At 49.4% G+C, this 17,660-nt stretch overlaps 2 protein-coding genes across 4 annotated transcripts; both read left to right on the forward strand.

Annotated features, from left to right (window-relative positions):
* Positions 1–307: 307 nt before the first annotated feature.
* Positions 308–6,862, forward strand: SRM (spermidine synthase). 3 transcript variants are annotated; one of them, XM_090123296.1, is made up of 9 exons: positions 308–415; positions 685–772; positions 1,416–1,536; positions 1,689–1,781; positions 2,852–3,005; positions 3,745–3,828; positions 4,183–4,328; positions 5,042–5,164; positions 5,721–6,862. In XM_090123296.1, exons 1-9 carry the CDS (start codon positions 409–411, stop codon positions 5,736–5,738), a joined length of 834 nt encoding a protein of 277 aa, XP_089979422.1. In that variant the 5' UTR covers positions 308–408; the 3' UTR covers positions 5,739–6,862. The 3 variants fall into 3 exon arrangements, with proteins under 3 accessions (XP_089979422.1, XP_089979421.1, XP_031469348.1); XM_090123295.1 differs by having other exon boundaries at positions 332–772; positions 1,309–1,536; XM_031613488.2 differs by lacking the exons at positions 308–415; positions 685–772 and adding an exon at positions 996–1,308.
* Positions 6,863–6,990: 128 nt separating this feature from the next.
* CORT (cortistatin) lies at positions 6,991–17,531 on the forward strand. The gene is made up of 3 exons (XM_031613261.2): positions 6,991–8,030; positions 9,741–14,057; positions 17,328–17,531. Exons 2-3 carry the CDS (start codon positions 13,956–13,958, stop codon positions 17,529–17,531), a joined length of 306 nt encoding a protein of 101 aa, XP_031469121.1. The 5' UTR covers positions 6,991–8,030; positions 9,741–13,955.
* The last annotated feature ends 129 nt before the right edge of the window (positions 17,532–17,660 follow it).

Raw genomic sequence — 17,660 nt, forward strand, 5'->3', positions numbered from 1 at the left:
TCGTAGGCGAGGTGCAAGGACTGGGTGAGGAGTGGTAGATCTTCCTTTTGTGTTCCCAAACCCCAGGGTTGCACTCTGTAAAAGACTGAGGAGGTCTGATGGATTTTTGTTTCTTTTCAAGTCTTTCCCTGTGTCTCTGCAGTACACTGGAAGGTTTTTTCCCCCTGTGTTGTCCTCTGCTCACAAAGCCTGGCTGCACGTGGGATTATGTTTGAAGAGAGGCACACGAATAGCAGCTAAAGAAGCTGATTTAGCCACTTTAGGAAGGGCTGCCCAACTCCCTTCTGTGCAGCTCTACTACTTCTTACTTTGACAGCTGAACAAACTGAATTGAGTAGATCTTAATGAAAGACCTGTTGGCTGCAGAAGTGTTACAACTGATGTGGTTTAAGTCTCCTAGCCAGCCTGATGCAAGGTACAGTGTCAGTGATGGTGACGTATCCTGTTTCTCACGATGAGGGGGTTTTGCTGCCGTAGGTGTGACGGGCTGTGCTGGGGCTGCTTCTGTACACACGGGGCTGCTGTGCGCCCAACCACGTTGCCGTGTGCTGCAGGAAGGGACTGTCCTCCCAACACACAGCCCCTAAATCTCAAACCAGCCGTTTCCCAGGAGGCGGTTACTCGCTCAGCGCTCCCCGGACGCTTTAATTACTATGTAACAAGAAACTCTGGGCTCTGTTACAGGCACCCCGCGTGGATCCGCGTGCGGAACCGCTCTCCGCCCCCGGCTGGGCCTCACCCCCCGCAGGCAGCACCTCAGCCCCGCTCCCAGGTACGCCGGTACCCCGCGGTCCCTCCGGCTACGGGAGGCGCTGGAGGCGCGGCAGCTCCGGGCGCGCCGCCGCACGTGGCCCCTCGCCGCCGGCCGCACTACCCTGCTGGCGCTGACGTCACGGCGCTCCGAGCCAATGGGAGCGCGGCCGCGGGCGGGCGGCCAATGGGAGCGCAGCGGCGCGCGCGCTTGCGGCGGGGGCGGGGCGGGGCGCGGCGGCGCGTGGGCCCCTGCGCTCCTGTGCTCGGCTCCTGTGCTCGGCTCCCGCGCCGGCGGGGTCAGGCGGTGCGCGGGGCAGGGCCGGGCCGGGGCGCGAGCAGCGGTGCGGGGAGCGGTGCGGGGAGCGCCGGGCCCGGCGGGGCAGCGTGGGGCGGCGGGGCCGGGACCGGGATGGAGCGCGGCGCGGCGGCGCTGATCCGCGAGGGCTGGTTCCGCGAGACGTGCCGGCTGTGGCCGGGGCAGGCCATGTCGCTGCAGGTGGAGGAGCTGCTGCACCACCAGCGCTCCCGCTACCAGGAGATCCTCGTCTTCCGCAGGTGCGGCGCGGGGCGGCGGCCGAGGGCGGTGGGGGCCCCGCGGCGCCGGGGAGCGGGGGGAGCGCGGCCGAGGGCCGGTTCCAACCGCGCTTCCCCGCTCTGCCCAGCACCACCTACGGCAACGTCCTGGTCCTGGACGGGGTGATCCAGTGCACGGAGCGGGACGAGTTCTCGTACCAGGAGATGATCGCCAACCTGCCGCTCTGCAGCCACCCCGACCCCCGCAAGGTAAGCCGGCCCCGCGCCCTCGCCGCCTGCCGCACGCCCGCCTCCCCGGGGCCCGCCGGTTCCGGCGCTCCCGCACCTCCCCGCACGCCTCGCCGCGGTGTCCCGCAGCGCTCCGACCCGCGTACACCTCCTTCCCTCCTCTCCCGCCCCAGGTGCTCATCATCGGCGGCGGCGACGGCGGAGTGCTGCGCGAGGTGGTGAAGCACCCCACCGTGGAGTCCGTGGTGCAGTGCGAGATCGATGAGGTGCGCGGGGCACACGGCAGCGCTGCCCTGCGGCATCCCCCGGCCGCGCTTCACCTGCTGCCCCGTGACAGCCCTGAGCGCTGACGCCACTCCTCGCCTTGCGACGTGGCAGCTGGCCGCTGCCTCCCGCGCCTTCCCGTGCACGCATGTGGCTGAGGCCCTTCCAGGCCGGCGCCGGCTCTCCCGGTTCCCGAAGGAGCTGCTTTCCCCATCCCCTGATGCGTAACAGCACATCCTCTTGTCGGAGGAATATGGGCTCTTTGTTAAGCAGGCTCCTTGCGCTGGTAGCAGGAAATAAGCGAGGGGATTTGTTTCCGTGACAAATGGGCCGGTTCTCCTCGGTCAGTTTGCTCTGATGTTTTACTTTCAGAAGACAGCATAACTTTATTAGAAAGGGAGGCTGCACCGTAAATGGAAAATGCTGCTGTGGGAGCCTCCATACCTGTCTGCCAAACCATGTAGGCAACGCGTGCTGGGTTCTGAGCAAGCTGACAGCAGAGCAATTCTTGTCTCTGCCGTTTACAAGAAGCTGGGGATGCCCAATACTTGTGCTTGGGCTCAGGCTGTCTCACGTAGTGCATGGCTTGTAGCAAGTTCAAACAGAAAATGTACTTCATGTTGAGACTGAATATAATGACTCTAGAACAGAGATGGGGATGTTTCTCACGTTGCATCTGTAAACCTGTTGCTGTGGTCTTGTTTAAAAAGAAAAAAAAAAAAATCTCAAACTGATACCAGCTCTGCAAGTGATGTCCTCAGGGGAAAGGAGCACAGCAGCAGACAGCAGTCTGCAGTCAGATTCTCTTAGCTCCTCAGGGAGCTTTTGAAGCTGTAAGTTCCTCTTGTTGAGTTTGGCACGGACACACAGTATCAGTGAACCCTGAGGCCATAGGAAAGGGCTGAGTGCAGTTCGTTGGCTGAGGATGCTGACAGCTCTTGAGGATCCAGCTAGAGTGCAGTTTGTGCTGAAGGCATGGAAGGAAATGACTCATAGCACTGCAGCTGCACAGTGGCCTGGAAAGCAGCTCCTCATAGCCCCCTCTGACCCACTTGTGCTCTCTATGTTGCAGGATGTGATCCAGGTATCTAAGAAATACCTCCCTGGGATGGCAGTGGGGTATTCCAGTGCTAAACTGACCCTGCACGTTGGAGATGGTTTTGAGTTCATGAAACAGAATCAGGAAGCCTTTGATGTGATTATCACGGACTCATCTGACCCCATGGGTAAGAATCCCATCCATAAAAGGGCACTGCTTTCCACACTTCTGCTTTTCTCTCTGGCTGCCTTATGGGAGTAATGCTGGTTTGCCCAGTTTCTTTTACAAGTGGAAACTGTCGTTGACGTGGTTGTTTTGATAGAGAAAGGGAAGGATGAAGACCAGAAAATTGTATTAATGAGGCTTCAAGGCAGCTGTCACATTTCTCTCCTCAAAATTCAATTGCAGCCACTATTGCCTCTGGCAGGGAGTTGATCCTTGAGTCCAGTGATCCCATGGGAAATACAGCACCAGGCTGGCAAAGACAGCTTTGCACATGAGCCCTCTAACGAAGCAATGGCTCATGTGCTGTTGGTGGATCTGCAGCATAAAGACAGAAAGCTGCATTTCTGAAGGTGAGATGTGGGGCACAGAAGGGAAAATGTGGTTATGGAGTTTCCGTTAATCTTGCTGGAGTCAACAAGAGGCATCTGTAAAAGGTGGATTGGAGCAGAAGTTTGATTTGAACAAAACTGGAGGAAGAAGCAGCTGCCAGGGCTCTCTGGTAAAGATGAAAGCTGAAATCCTGGTGGTTTTGTTGTGCTAGGTGAAGGCTGAACCCAGGGTCAGAACTCTCCAGCACTTGTCATCACTGAAAAGCTGCCTAACTGTCCCTTTGCCAGTGCAGACCACGTGCAGCCCAAGCATTCCAAAAACTACGAGTCTACTTTCTGAGCCTCTCTCTAGATGTACCCTTTTTCTTACAGGTCCTGCAGAAAGCTTATTCAAAGAATCCTACTACCAGCTGATGAAGACAGCACTGCGAGAAGATGGGATTCTCTGCTGCCAAGGTGAGGATGCTCTCTAGGGTAGAGGCTGATGCCAAATCATTGCCTGCTGAGCATGAGTCCCAAAGGAGAGACATGATGCAGGGAGAAAAATTGATTTCAGCTGTGATGTAGGACATTAAATCTATTTTAGCTCCCAGGTATGGCAGTGGTTTTGATCCATTTACGTCAACTCATTAAGTGCTGGTCTGCACATAGTATAAAACTGGTGTAGTGGTCTTATCTCACCTCTGAAACTACATGTGCTGTCTGGAATAGAGCAGGTTTGGACTTGGAGCTGCTGCTAACTTGGCACAGGCCTGTGCAGAGAAAAGGGGCAGCTCTCAGTTTGCATCCTGTCTTGCTCTCTCCCTGTAGGTGAGTGCCAGTGGCTGCACCTGGATCTCATTAAGGAGATGCGTCAGTTCTGCAAGTCTCTGTTCCCTGTTGTGGAATACGCCTATTGCACCATCCCTACGTACCCCAGCGGGCAGATTGGCTTCATGCTCTGCAGCAAGAACCCAGTGAGTTTCAGGCACCTGAAGTGCCCCTTTTCGCTCCCTGAGAACACTGCACAGCCTGTCACAGCTCGGTGGCCTCTGGGCTTCTTCTGGTCCCAGGTCTGCCAGCTCAGGGCACCAGAGGTGCAGTGCAGCTTGTTCAACAGAGTGCACAGTTGACCAGTAATGTAAGCAGTTGCTTTAGGAAAAATATCGTAATTTTGTCTTCTGTACAACTAACTCGTAAAGGTGAAAGATACTTCTGACCAGAGATCTGCTCTCTTCCTAACTTGCTGCATTGCTGTTAACCTACAATGTATTTGTTGCACTGCTGGGGGAACAGGCAGCACTTCTGCTGCTGTATTTAGTTTAACTGGGACAGTGGCAGCTTGCACTGTGCCTGACTTAACACAGATGCTGATTCTGCTCTGAAGAGCAAAGGCCTTGATTCTGGGATGTTTGGGCACAGTCTGACAGCTTCATCTGGCACGTGGCTCACACGCAGTCTGACCTCATAGGCAGACATCTGTGAATAAGGGCTAGTCACACAAGTACGGTGTGTAAACTCCAGCCCTTGGGGCTGGAGCTGCGCAGAACCTTTGACATCATACTAGAACAGAAAATCATCTGTTTTCCTGTGAGTCCTTTTGGTTCTCTGCCACGAATCGGGCTGCCCATTGTGCAGCACTGTGCTTGTTTCCTAAATGCTACAGAACTACCTGGCTTCTTTATTGCAGAACACAAATTTCCGAGAGCCTGTGCAGCAACTCTCACAGCAACAAGTAGAGGAGAGGAGTCTGAAATACTACAACTCTGACATTCACCGGGCAGCTTTCATCCTGCCAGAGTTTGCACGGAAGGTAAGTAGGGCTGTGCTGCTCCTGCTCCATCAGGGTGAGGTATGACTTTTTTTTGACAGGGCTGGGAATATACAAAATTGAGGATTTCCTGCAGCCCTGAAGGCTTCTCTGGGCAAGTTGGAGCAGGGTGGCATTTTGTATGACATGGCAGAGGATGAGTCAGTCTGGTAAGACTGGAGTTCAGTTTGGAACTGTTATTTGGGTTGATGTCCCAGGTCTTGATGGCAGATCACTCCTACTTAGCCTACCATAAATGAGTCCGAGAGCCTGCAGAACTGGTGTTTTCCATTGGAAAGCTCCAAAAGTCTTAGATAAAAAAAAAAACTGGTTGTGGTTTTTGGTGCAAACGAGAGGATATAGAAAGGACAGTGTGGTGTAGTTCAGTCTGCCTTCTTGAAGTCCTTCATCTCCTAACTGCAGGTTCTAGCAGAGCGCATCCTCAGAGTGTCCTAGGGACAAAGGCACGTGTTGTGGGTGTGTTTCAGAGCCATCTGTCTGCTGAGGGCTGCTAGATTTGTCCATCCTGACACTTATTTTTTTTCTTGGCTGTCTCCAGGCCCTGAGTGATGTGTGAGACTGAGAAGCTACTTCCTCCTTCAAGTTGGATCCTGAGATCATCAGTGATGTGGGGACCTTCCTAGCAGACTACAGATTTGCTCTCCACTGTGTGGGATTGTTTAACCCCTTGCCAGCCAACATTCCCTTTGATGTGTCATAACCCAGATAAGACTATTGAAAAGGTCCAGTGACTTATTGCGTGAGGTCAAAACTGTTGTTTGCAGTACTGGAAATGTAAGATGTCTTCTTCCTTCCTCTCATCCCTTTACCCATTCTAAATTTGCCTCCACCCAACTGACAACGATATATTTATAACTGACGTGTATTTCTGTCTGGTGATCTTCTGAAACTTGGGAAGAGTCCAGGAGGTTCACTGACTCGGCCTTAAGCACAGAGAGCGAGAGCTTTGTGCACAAAGTTAGCTTGCTCTCTCCTAATAGAAGCTCCCTGCTGCTGAGACATTTTGACTGGTAATGGGTCTGAGCCTTCACATCCCACTGCCCTGCTGTGATGCCTGCGCTGTTCTGCAGCACAGCTGGAGAAGTCACAGTGCAAACTGTTGCCATTCACAATAAGTCTCCCTCCAACCCTGATGGAGTAGCAGTATTAAACGCCAGCATGCCAGGCTGGCAGCAAAGTCTTGTGGCTTTTATTTTATTTTTTTTTTTTCAATTGGTTGGAAACAGAAATGCTGAGGTACGAACAGGCTGACTCCTGTTCTTACCCCTGCCATCAAAATGGTTCCAAAGAATGTTTATCAATCAGGTGATAGGCGCTTTATATATAAAAATATAAATATAAATATATATATAAAAAAAAGCAAACCTTAGATCCATTGCCTGCTGTTAAGTACTGATGCTGGGGAGGCAGTTGTGCTGATAAATCTCATCTCAGTCTTGCTGAGGTGCCTCAGGCCTGGGTATTTGCTAGTCGTTAGGAGGCATCATTACTTCTAATGCTGCCCCCAGAAGTGTAAGCTGTTTTTCGTTTTACTGTGTTGTGAGATGGATCTTCCACCACATCTACTTCTGGTTTAAAGTCTCCGTGCCACCGCTGTGCAACAGGGATCTTTCCAGCACAACCACTGTGCAATTGTCACTCCCTTGCAATCAATTAAACACTTGGCTCTGGTTAAGGTGACGTGAGTGTGGGTTGGTGTATTTCTTTGGGGGGAGTGTGGGTGACAAGTCTGAAAGTTTGCTGTGCTTGTCAAAGACATCCAGGGACGCCCGCTGGTTGGTGTGCCCTCCTGTCTCCCTTGTCTTTAGAGCTGACAAATGTCATAAAAATAAGTTGTGGAGAATGATCCGTTGCTTGCTTTGTATTGTAACCTGGCTGCATTACAGCTCCAGCTTCTGTCATCCTCTGCACTGCAGAAGTCTGTACCTTCTATTCCAACTATTCCCTAGTGCAAATGCTGCCTGTGCTGTACCTTTCCAAGTTGTTTTCTATCTGCCCATCTCCCTGTGCACACATCTTATTTCCTGTCAGTCGCTGGCCCCACTCAGTTGCACTTTTCCTCAGCCAATTTGCAGTGGCTGAGTGGCTCTGAGGGCTGAAACTGCACTGAAGTCCAGGTGCTGAACAGGCTGAGAACAGTCGCTAGGTGGCATCAGGAGAATCAAAAAAAAAAAAATCCAGTCCTGAGGGAGATTGGGTTGGATGAGAGAAAACCAGAAGCAGCAGGATTTTGCAGCGTTTGGGATCAAGCTTTGCCATAAATGTGACCTTGCAAACAGCACAGATGGTGCAGCCACTGACTGCCTACAGCAAGAGGCCTGCTTCGGTGGTGCCAGCAAATACCTTCCTGCTTTCTCCTTTGTGAGACTTCCCACTTCTTTCCTGATTTTTGCCCCTTCCCTACCGGTGTCAGTGTAGCTGCTTTGTAGTTGTAAGGGTTTGCAGAAGCATTGCTGAGCTGCAGAGCTAAGTGGATAATGTTTTGGTTGTGTTGTATCTAGAAACTTTCATCTGTTTTGTCTCTTAATTGTCTGGGAAACAATTCTTTTCCCCACAGTTACTGATTAGTTAGATTTGTCCTTGTACAGAAGGCTACAGAGGCATTGTCACTGTTCTACTCTTGTGTGTTAATTACAAAGAGCAGATCAGTATAATAGAGGCTGGCTCTAGCTACTCCTCTTTAAATTGCTGTGGGACCTGAGCCCCATTCAGCCCTTCATCCTTGACAGAAAACCACCTCTAGCAACCTTCTCTCTCCTGGAGCCAGATCAAGACTAAGACTGTAATCCAGGAAGGCCTCAGAGCAGCTGCCAACTGGTAACAAGTTCAAGCCTTCCACCCACCATCGGTGAGTACAATGCCCAGGAGCAAAAGAGCTCCCTCCAACCTGTTACTGGCTCCCACACAGCTTCCTTCTGTTTTTCTGAGCTCTCAAGAAAGTTCAGTGAGTGAGCGATGGTGAGAACAGGAGGATGAGGCTGTTTGCCATCTAAGTTGCAAATTCTCTGTGTAGATAAGTAAACAATTTGAGTAGTTTTAAATCAGTATCCTTTCCAGGCAGTTACATACTTCAGTGCCTTGCAATAGGTGAAGACACATCAGTGCTTGAATCGAGCACTCATTAACAATGCAGCAAGAGAAGGGAACGTGAATTTGTGCTTCTGAGGCTGGTTCTGTCTGAGCAGCTTTGAGCAATTTAGGACTCTTAAAATTCGCTTTTTGGTTAAGCACTGCCATGAGGTCTGCAAGACATATAACTGCTAAAGCAGCATTTCTCGTGGTGGTCACCTGTCAGTAATGGTGTCTGCAGGTGATTATTCCTTCTGTAAGTGTAACGAGGTGTGAGCTGTTATGCTGCAGGATGCTGTGGCACTAGGATGCCAGGGATTAAAAAGAGGCTGACAATTTGGGATATGCCTAACAGGAGAAAAATAATGGGGTCTCCAACTGAACTGAGCACGAATGCTTGAAAGTCGTCTTTGCAGCGTCTTCAGTTGGGCAACTGAAAGGCTTGAGTAACTATTCTGGAGTCTTAGCTGTCTTTTGCCTGAGGCTAGTCAGGCAAGGCTGCTCGTAAGCAGAGATCCACAAAGATGCTGTTTGTCTAGACATGCTGCAGTCATGTTCCTGTACCTTATTAAGCTGGGAGCTATGTGAACAGTGACAGGCTTTGTCCCATGTACCACGCACTGCAGTATCACTCAGAGCAGGTGGAGTCAGATGAGGTAACAGAGCCTGATGGGCTTCAGCACATCAATTCCTTAAGCCTCTTGGCGCCTTCTGAACTATCAGACTCCCTGCTCTGTGTGCTTTACTTATTAAACTAACTCAATTTTTCAGAGTTCAGAAAAGAGCTTAAAAAACTAAGAGAAATCTCTTGCCCATATCTCTTGAGCCCTTTCAGCCAGTTAATTGGTATGAGTGTCTTATTCATCCAGAGCTAATGTTATCAAGGCCTGGTTTGAATTATTGATGGAGCTTGGCTGGAGCAAGAGATTGCTGAGGTAGGAATGACAATTCATCTTGCATCAGAGAGCAGCAGTCTCAATAAGCAAACAGTCAAAAAAAAAAAAAAAAAAAAAAATGCCACCAAGTTCAGGGAGAGGCCAGTTTCTATGATAAAATTGTGGGGAGAAAAAGGGACAAAAGCATGAAAAAGCAGCTCCAGTCTAGACAAAGTCAGACAAAATGCCATTAAAAAGTAAGATGAGAAATTTAATGAAGTTACGTACTGAGAAGTCTCGGTGAAGCTCTTTCCTGGCTGTGTATAGGATGGAGTTAAATGCTTTTAAATATGCAGGAGGTGGGGAATTAGAGCCAGGGGATCTCAATTATAGAACAGCAACATATGAAGCAGATGAAGGCAGGAGGATCATTAGGAATTTGAAAGATGTCAGTGACAGGCTGCTCCTGAACGGCAGCCACATCGAACACGGAGCTGGCTGCCCTCTCCTTGGTACTGAACAGAACCGAGAGGGAATTTGCTTAAGCAAGCTGATCCTGCAACAAGGGCAAGGTGATGTATGTGATGACCTTTGTGTGTTTCATCCCTCTTCAGCTGCAGGAGAGGAATAACCTCACCCCACGTGGAGTGAATCCCCGTGTGAGGCTCTCCCAGCCGAGCGACCCCTGGCAGGATCAGCCCTGTGTGCTAACGTCAGTGCCCAGCTGTTTCTGCCTGATTCCCACAAGGCACAGAGCATATGCAATCCCTCAGGAATCCCTTGCCATCGATGGGATGAGTCTGGTGTAACAGAGGTCAGTTCATCTGTCACGAGGCAGTAGTTATCCCACACATCCTTAGCCTGTTTCACAGCCTGACATTCCTCCTGCTTGGAGCTGGGCAAGGCAAGTTCAGTGGAAAGCTTGAAGAATTTCGAAGTAAGTGTCTCATAGCAAGTAGTTGTTTTTTGAAGATGATTTTGAGTGGCAAACTTGAAGTGTTTTAGCTTTACGTTGCACGCTGAAATGAAAGGTTTTGAGCATAGCACTGAAGCACTATGCCTGCCCTCCTGCAGTCCTGTCGAGGTCGACGGCCAGAGAAGGCAGCACTGCTCCTCACACTCTGCCTCCCCAGAGGGCTGTAACAGGCTTGTAGTTATGTGTGCTCTGACAGCAGCATCCCTGCGGTATTCCCCTCCTCCTCCCTGCACCTGCTCTGCAGCTCTCATCAGAGATGAGCGGGAGCTGTAGGCTCCAGCCCACGCTCTTTCTGGGGTCTGTTAGATTAGAGCCAATGAAAGCCATGGCTGACACAGCCACCCGTATGCTTTGTGGAGTCCTTCGGGGGCTGCACTGTGAGGGAATACTGCAAGCCTGGCCTGATAAATCAGCTGTGATTTCAGACCCGTGGACAAATCCCTTCCCCTTCCAGGAAGGCTCGCAACTGTCAGATGAGCATTGCTTTATTTATTGTTTTGTCCTTTGCAACCAGGGACTCTTGAAGGCAAGCAGAAAGGCTTCCAGTGACATGAAAGCAGAGGTATTGCAACTCTTCCTTCAGCTGCAGTTGAGTGTCCCACCTTTGGGAACCTGACTGTTCTGGAAGCCTGATGCAATTCTGCAGCATGCTTCAAAAAAGTCTGGTGATTCAAATTCAGACCAGGCAACAAATAGGGTAGAAGACCAGGGTAGAAGACAGCAAATATCCAAGCCACAGAAGAAAGTAATAGAGATGATCTAATTCCTTAATGTGGCATTTGGTGCCAGACACTGTGTTCCCTTTTGTATTCCAATAATGCCTTCACTGCTGTACAGACATGCTGACAAGAGGGCAATGAACTCCTTCGAAGACAAAATCCCCTATGCATATGGCTTGGTCACCCTTTATCACAAAAAGATGGTGGTGGTTGTAATTGTATAAGCATATTCTGTGAGCTTTGGTACCTACACAGGCCTTTTCAGGCCACCTTCTATGCTGAATTTCCATCTGGAGGATCCCCACCTGTACCAGGCTCTGATGGACATGTTCACAGGCATGCTGATTGCAGATGGATCTGCCCTCATTGTAAAGTGGTAGCAACCCATTCATACTGCTCCAGTCAGAAGAGAGTGTCAATGAAAATCGATGAAAAAGGACTTTTAAATAAGTGAGTCAGATAACTGAGGGAGAGAAAGTGTCAAGAGGATGTCAAGGGAAGGCTTTAAACCTACCTGTACAGTGATAAGCATTTAAGGGCTGGCAAAGGAAAAGTTTGGGCCACCTTAAGGTCAGCCAGTCATGACAGAGAATGGGAAATAGTAGCAATCCTGGTGCAACCAGTTGATATTTTTTCCTGTTACTATAAAGAACAAATTGTATCACTGTGGAGTTATTCTGCTTCCTTTGGAGAAGGAAGTCAGCCCTAATGTTACAGAAGGGACTACAAAAGGGCCAGAGGATCAGAGCTTGAGGACAGGCTAATGTAGAGGAAAGGGAAGATGGGGGAATCTGGGAAAAAATGGAAAGCTTCTGATATTGAAGGGTGCTGAAGCAGAGCAGCTGAGAGAACCTATTTGATTCTAGAGATTTGGTCCCAGTGTGGAACTGCTTCCATGTGTGCTTATTCCCCTCCCTCACAGCTGGGAAGGGTCCCTGCCTTTCCCTAAGTAGAAGTGCAGGTTTTGTCTGCACCGTGCTGGTCAGATGGATGCAGGTTTGGTGTTGCATGTCCGGGCAGATACACTCCAAAGCCAACCCCATTAGGAGATGCTAATTATTTTATTATTGCCCTTTAATCCCAGGGCAGACTTGCTTGCAGCTGGGTCGCTGCATCCCAATGGACCTCCTCAGAAGCTGATGTGCTCTGGCTCAGCACCCAGCATGGAGACCTGGTTGTACTGCTTTTGTTGTATCTAGCTTTTGGGCGACTTGGCCCATGAGGTTTGGTCCTGCCCTGTAAGCAGCAGTACAAGATTCACCTTCTGCTTGCCTGTCAGCCCAGCCACATCTCACACAGGTACATGCCCTTCGTTCCTCTTGAGCAACCAAGCGTGCTTTCTCCATTTGCTGTTCTCCCATTTTTCCTCTCCCACAGCAGATCAGCTGCAGGTCATTTCACAGGTCCCAGTGATTTGCTTTACTCACTGGAGTCTGCTCCTTCGCTGCTCTCTGTCTAGAGCCCCAGACATGCTGGGAAGCATTTGACAGAATCCATTAAGAAGGGTAATGCAGCAATTCTGATAAACTAGCAAGATGAGTTTAAAAGGAAATGGGTAATGTTTCATCTGAAACTGGTGCATGGGAGCTAGTCCTCACAAGGAGGGATGAGAAGCAATGGGGTTACAGTTTTCTCAGGAAAATTCATTTATAGAAATTGCTGGATCATTAACTCCCCACAGGTCCCTATCATTTAGAAAAACTTTTTTCTTCTTTGTAACTTTTGGTGAGGGAATCCAGTATTTCTTTTCAAATATGCATGGATGAGATGGCATCTTTTCTCTCGAGCACCCAGGATGGTATAGCTGGCATTAGGAGCTGGATTGTTTGCAGGCAGAACTTCATTATGTTCTTTCCAAGAACTTTGACACTGATGAGCAGTGCAAGTGGGGAATACATCTTTCTGTTTCATTTTGTTCTGACACAGAAACCTTCTGGCTAAGTCACTCTGCTGTGCTTTTTTAATGTGCTAACTTAGGATCATAATTCACCTTTTGACTGCTGGGGTTGGTTCAGAATGGAGCTTGTCTTGAGGTAAATGCTTTTGGAGAAAGTGAGATGAGATCCTTAGCTCTGTCACTGCGTCTCAACAGAATGAGACAGTAAATGCCACCCTATGTGACAGGGGCAAAGGAAAGCAGGCAGCAGTATTTAAATAGTACCTTCTGCTGGTCCCCAAACCAGTCTCACTCTGGGATCATATTTTGTGCAAAGAGAGAAGCATTCTTTACTACTAATCAGGGGCAAGAGAAGGTGGGGACACATGCCAAGCAGCCTGCAGTCAGTGTCAGCACATCGCAGGCTTCTTGAAGTCCCACTGCATGGAACAGCTCCAGTTATGATTGATTGTTCAGTGGTTTGTTTTCCTTTTAATAGACTTAAACCCAGCGTCTCCAAGTCAGAATTCACTGTGTTGATCCATGGGATTGGTTCAAGACACATTGAAACAATACTAAAAACAAAAACCAGTAACTACCAACCGGCCTCCTTGTAGCTGCAGATACATTTGCAAAGTGTGATGTTATTGCATAGCTGCAACCTGTGTCCCCACGTTACTGTAAAGGGAAAGCCAGGCATACTGGCATTCCACTGTGGGATATATCACAGCTTGCAGAGATCCAGATCCGAGTACCCACTGAGTCCAGAGCTGTTTAGACACAATGGCTGAAGGTCTGAGCTGCTCATATTTAGTACTGATGGCCAAAAATTTTACCTTTTCCTTTTGAGTCGCCCAGCATTGGCCAGAGGTTGGTGCAAGCCTGGTGGCCTGTTCTAGCCAATGTTATGTTCCCAAGTGGAATTTAGCTAACTAGAAGAGGCACAGATATTTCCTACAAGTATTGGGGGTGAAGAAACAGCATGTTATTGGAGAATCCCAAACCCTCGCTTTCTCTGCAGGTCTGGCACATGGAAAGCCCAGAGGCACTGAAGTATCCCACTCAAGCAGCCAAGTGTTAACAACCTCTCCAAAGTCTAATTTGCCTTTGATATAGACTTAATTGTTTGCGTCACCCACTGGGCTAGGGGGAGGGCTATAAAAGGGGCTGCAGCCATTGTCTGAGGCAGAAGAGAGCCCAGAAACAGCTCCCTCTCCCAGTCTTCCTAATTCAGCACAGTAGTCACAGCCTGTGCATCATGCAGCTGGTGGCCAGCCTGGTGTCTGTTCTGCTGCTGGTGTGGAGCGTGAGAGCCACGGCGCTGCCTGGAGAAGAGAGACTCGCGTTACAGAACAGTAGGGTGAGTATAATGCACCCCGTGCAGGAGCTGGGTGGGATGGGAGCATGCAGGAGCAGGCTGAAGTTGTCAGGGGATGGATAAAAAGGGCAGTTGGGTTTTACTTGATGTAAACACTTCTACCTCTGCGTGTTCCAAGACAGTACAGCTTCACGCGCTGCTGAAGCAGGGCTATTACTACAGTTTATTAGCCAGTTTATTTAGGAAAGGTACCACAGCAGACTCCTGAGGATTGCAAAAGTGAAATCTGAACTAAGCAAAAACTGGCAAAGAAAACAGAGCGGCCAGAGGAGGGAGAGGGAGAAAATAAGATTGCTGAAGGAGTGCAGCACGAGAGGATGAAGCAGAGTAGTAGGGAGGGAGAGAAAAGATACATAATTGGTAAAATGATCAAGGGAGATGATATTTTAAATAGGACTCCAGGGAAGGACAAATGTTTAAAAGATGGGTTCAGTAAGAAAGTAACAGAGGAATAATAAATGAAGTAATTATATCAGAATAAAATTGCTTTTTCCAGAGTAGTATTCACAGGGGGAGTTATACCGACATAGTTCTGCTAGAATAATTACACTCTGAACCAGCACAGGCTCTATGCAGTGGCAGAACTTATTATAGCAATATAATTATCCTACCAACTGGCAAAACTCTAATGTTATAATAGCTACAGCACTATAATAACTTTTTTTTTTTTTTTTTCTGCTGGACTATTTCCCTGAGAGGCCAAAGAGGTAGGAAGCAATAGCATAACATAATCACAGGCAAGTGCTGTGTGCTGCCTGCCCTTGCCCCGTGGTTTTCTCACCTGCTTGTTCCTCGCCATCCCCAGGGTTCCTCTGAGCTGTGTTCAGTCACACAACGCTGTGCTGCTCTATTTCACAGCTGTATCTGTAGTGCTGCTGTTATTTCAGTTCTGGATAGGTGCTCCCCAGACAAGTGAAGGATTCCTGTGTCGGTTTCAAAGGCACTGACTTCTCCTTTGTGCACCCATATCATCCTTTCTGTCTCAGCGCTGGCTCCAGCTCATCCATCAGTGTCTTGCTGCTTTAAGTGTTCTCACATCCTATTAAGAGTAAAACTGGCTGCGAGACAGAAATACAGTGTGAGGTGCTAGGAATGGCTTTCTGTTGGAGAGCAGGGCTTCTGCAGCTGCCTGAGATTAACCCTTCTGGGGAGAACTCTGAAGTTTCAGCCGTCCATTCTTACCGTAGCAAATCCAGCACTTAAAAAGTGAATCTCTTAGCTGGTGGACATGCCAGCTGCTGGGGGAAAATGAAACTAGTTGCATAGAATAAATCAGTAAGGCTCTGGTAAAAAATGCCTTCAAGTATTATGAATTCCCAACACAGTTTCTTACAAAATTACGATTCAATATCTGTCAAAATAGAATTGTTCTCCACAGAGTAGTCTACAAACTGAAAAACTGTTAGATGCTGATGTAGTGATGTCTGCAATCACCATTCCTGTAACTCAGACAAATGGTTTAAACATGAAGAAAACCAGGATTCCATATATCAACTACCATGAAATGTATAACAGTGCAAACGAAAGATGTGCGTGTACTGATTGCTGGTGGAAGCAGTGCAGGGAGCTGAGCATCAATCCAAAGGGGTGCCACGACCCACCAGTGCTCAAATCTGCTTCCAAAGAGTCTTCATCTCAGGCAACTCAGGAAGAGCTATAAACAGAAAGGTTGTTAGCAATGGATTAGTGCAGAGGAAGAGCTGCCTCATTTCAGTAACAGCCACAGCTGATCATGCGTAAGGAACAATCCTCTAGCAGCAGGCTGAGCTCTGACTTCCCATCTCTGAGTTTGGAGCAGTTCATCTGACATTTTAGTATAGCTATTTCATTTTTCTTCACTGAAGAGCTGAATCCTTAGCAGATGGCTCTTAACAATGCAGGGCTCATCTGTGGCTCTGCTTGGAGCTGGTTAGTTCAAAACAGAGTGCTTACAGCAAGGAAAGTGGCTTAGGAGGAGGAGATGACCCAGGAGATGCATTTTGCTGAGTTCCCAATTCCCAGCCCATCCTCCTGAGGCTCAAGATAATTCTGTACCTTCTATGCAGGACCAGGAGTTGGAATGGACACAAACTGGCTTTTATCTGTTCTTCTGCTCCAAACATAGCATCTAATTTCTCTGGGTGTGGAAATAGGCATAGTAATTAGAGCTAATAAATTCTTCAAAAATATCCATAAGCATTCTATCAAAGAAACTCAGTATATTTGTTTCTGCCTCCGTTCATCCATCTTCTGAGCTGCTCACCTTGGTGGAGGCTGCCGCTGGCAGAGCCAACGGGTAACTACAACCTTCCAGCAATAAAGATGACATTTGTGAGAAGCAATGTGCAAATCCACTTCCAAGATTCTCATCTGCATGGGAAGCAGCAATCTGTTCCTGTCAGAGCATCTATCCCACCTTACTCAGTGCCAGCTGTTTCTGCTGAAGGGTCACAGGGGCCAGGAATGCTCAAGCAAGAGGGAATTCCTCAGGTTTGCTTGATGGGTAGCATATAAACAACCTAGCTCACAGCTGTTTTTACACTAAGCCTGCCCAGAGAGGAGGTGGTGCCCCATCCCTGCAGACACCCAAGGTCAGGTTGGGGGGCTCTGAGCACGGATGGAGCTGGGGTGTCCCTGTGCACTGCAGGGCAGTGGGACCAGATGGCCTTTAGAGGTCCCTTCCAACTCTGATGGTTCTGTGATTCTTATTTCTGATGGAAATCCCTTAAGCTCCAGACCAGAGACTGCTCTCTTCCCTAAGCTTTTGTGGCAAAGGGATGGAGAAGAACACCATCTTTCCTTCTGCTTTACCCCAGGGTCAGGCTGCTGCAATACAAAAATACAAACTGCCCATCGCCTCTGATTAAGTGCTGTGTTCCAGTTGTTTGGAGCACCTCTCCTCACTCCAACCAGGCCCTCTCCTCTGTTACATTGAATTCCCAGCATTTTACAGTGGGTTACAGCCCCGTGTGCTTAATTTAATATTGCTCTGTACTCCATACCTCTACCCCGGCCTTTCCAAGGTGTATGTTGGGCAGCCAGGACAGTGAGGAGAAAGCAGCTTGGCATTCACTGCACAATTAGTGCAGGCAGCAAGGGATTTTACTAATTTGTGCCTATTTGTTGGAGACTCTTTGTTACAACAACACACGTATGCTTCCTGTGGTTCTGTTGGCTCAGCTGGACAAAGCTGAAGGATGTCAGTGAGGATGATGGTGGGAAGGGGCCGCAGGGGCTGCCTGGGCTGTCATCATTCCTTCTTTCTGCCCACAGGAGCAGACCAAGCTGCGCAGGGATGCCCTGCTGAAGATGCTGGCGGGGCTCCTGGAGGGCGCAGACGTGGCCTCCCCAGACCTGGAGGAGGAAGGCAAGCTGGAGGAGGAGCGGGCGGTGCTGGGGCGGCTGGCTCAGCTCTCGCAGCGGGACCGCAAGGCGCCCTGTAAAAACTTCTTCTGGAAAACCTTCACCTCCTGCTAGTGCTGCCCTGCTGGGCTGCCCGCCTGCCTGTCATCACACACCCCATCCCCTCAGCTCCTTCCCTGTCCTCCTGCACACCTGAGAATAAAGCATGGTGCCTCGGGGACTCGTGTCTGCCTCTGCATGCCC

This window comes from Phasianus colchicus, chromosome 22, assembly GCF_987193195.1.
Source record: "Phasianus colchicus chromosome 22, bPhaCol1.hap1.1, whole genome shotgun sequence".
NCBI lineage: Eukaryota > Metazoa > Chordata > Aves > Galliformes > Phasianidae > Phasianus > Phasianus colchicus.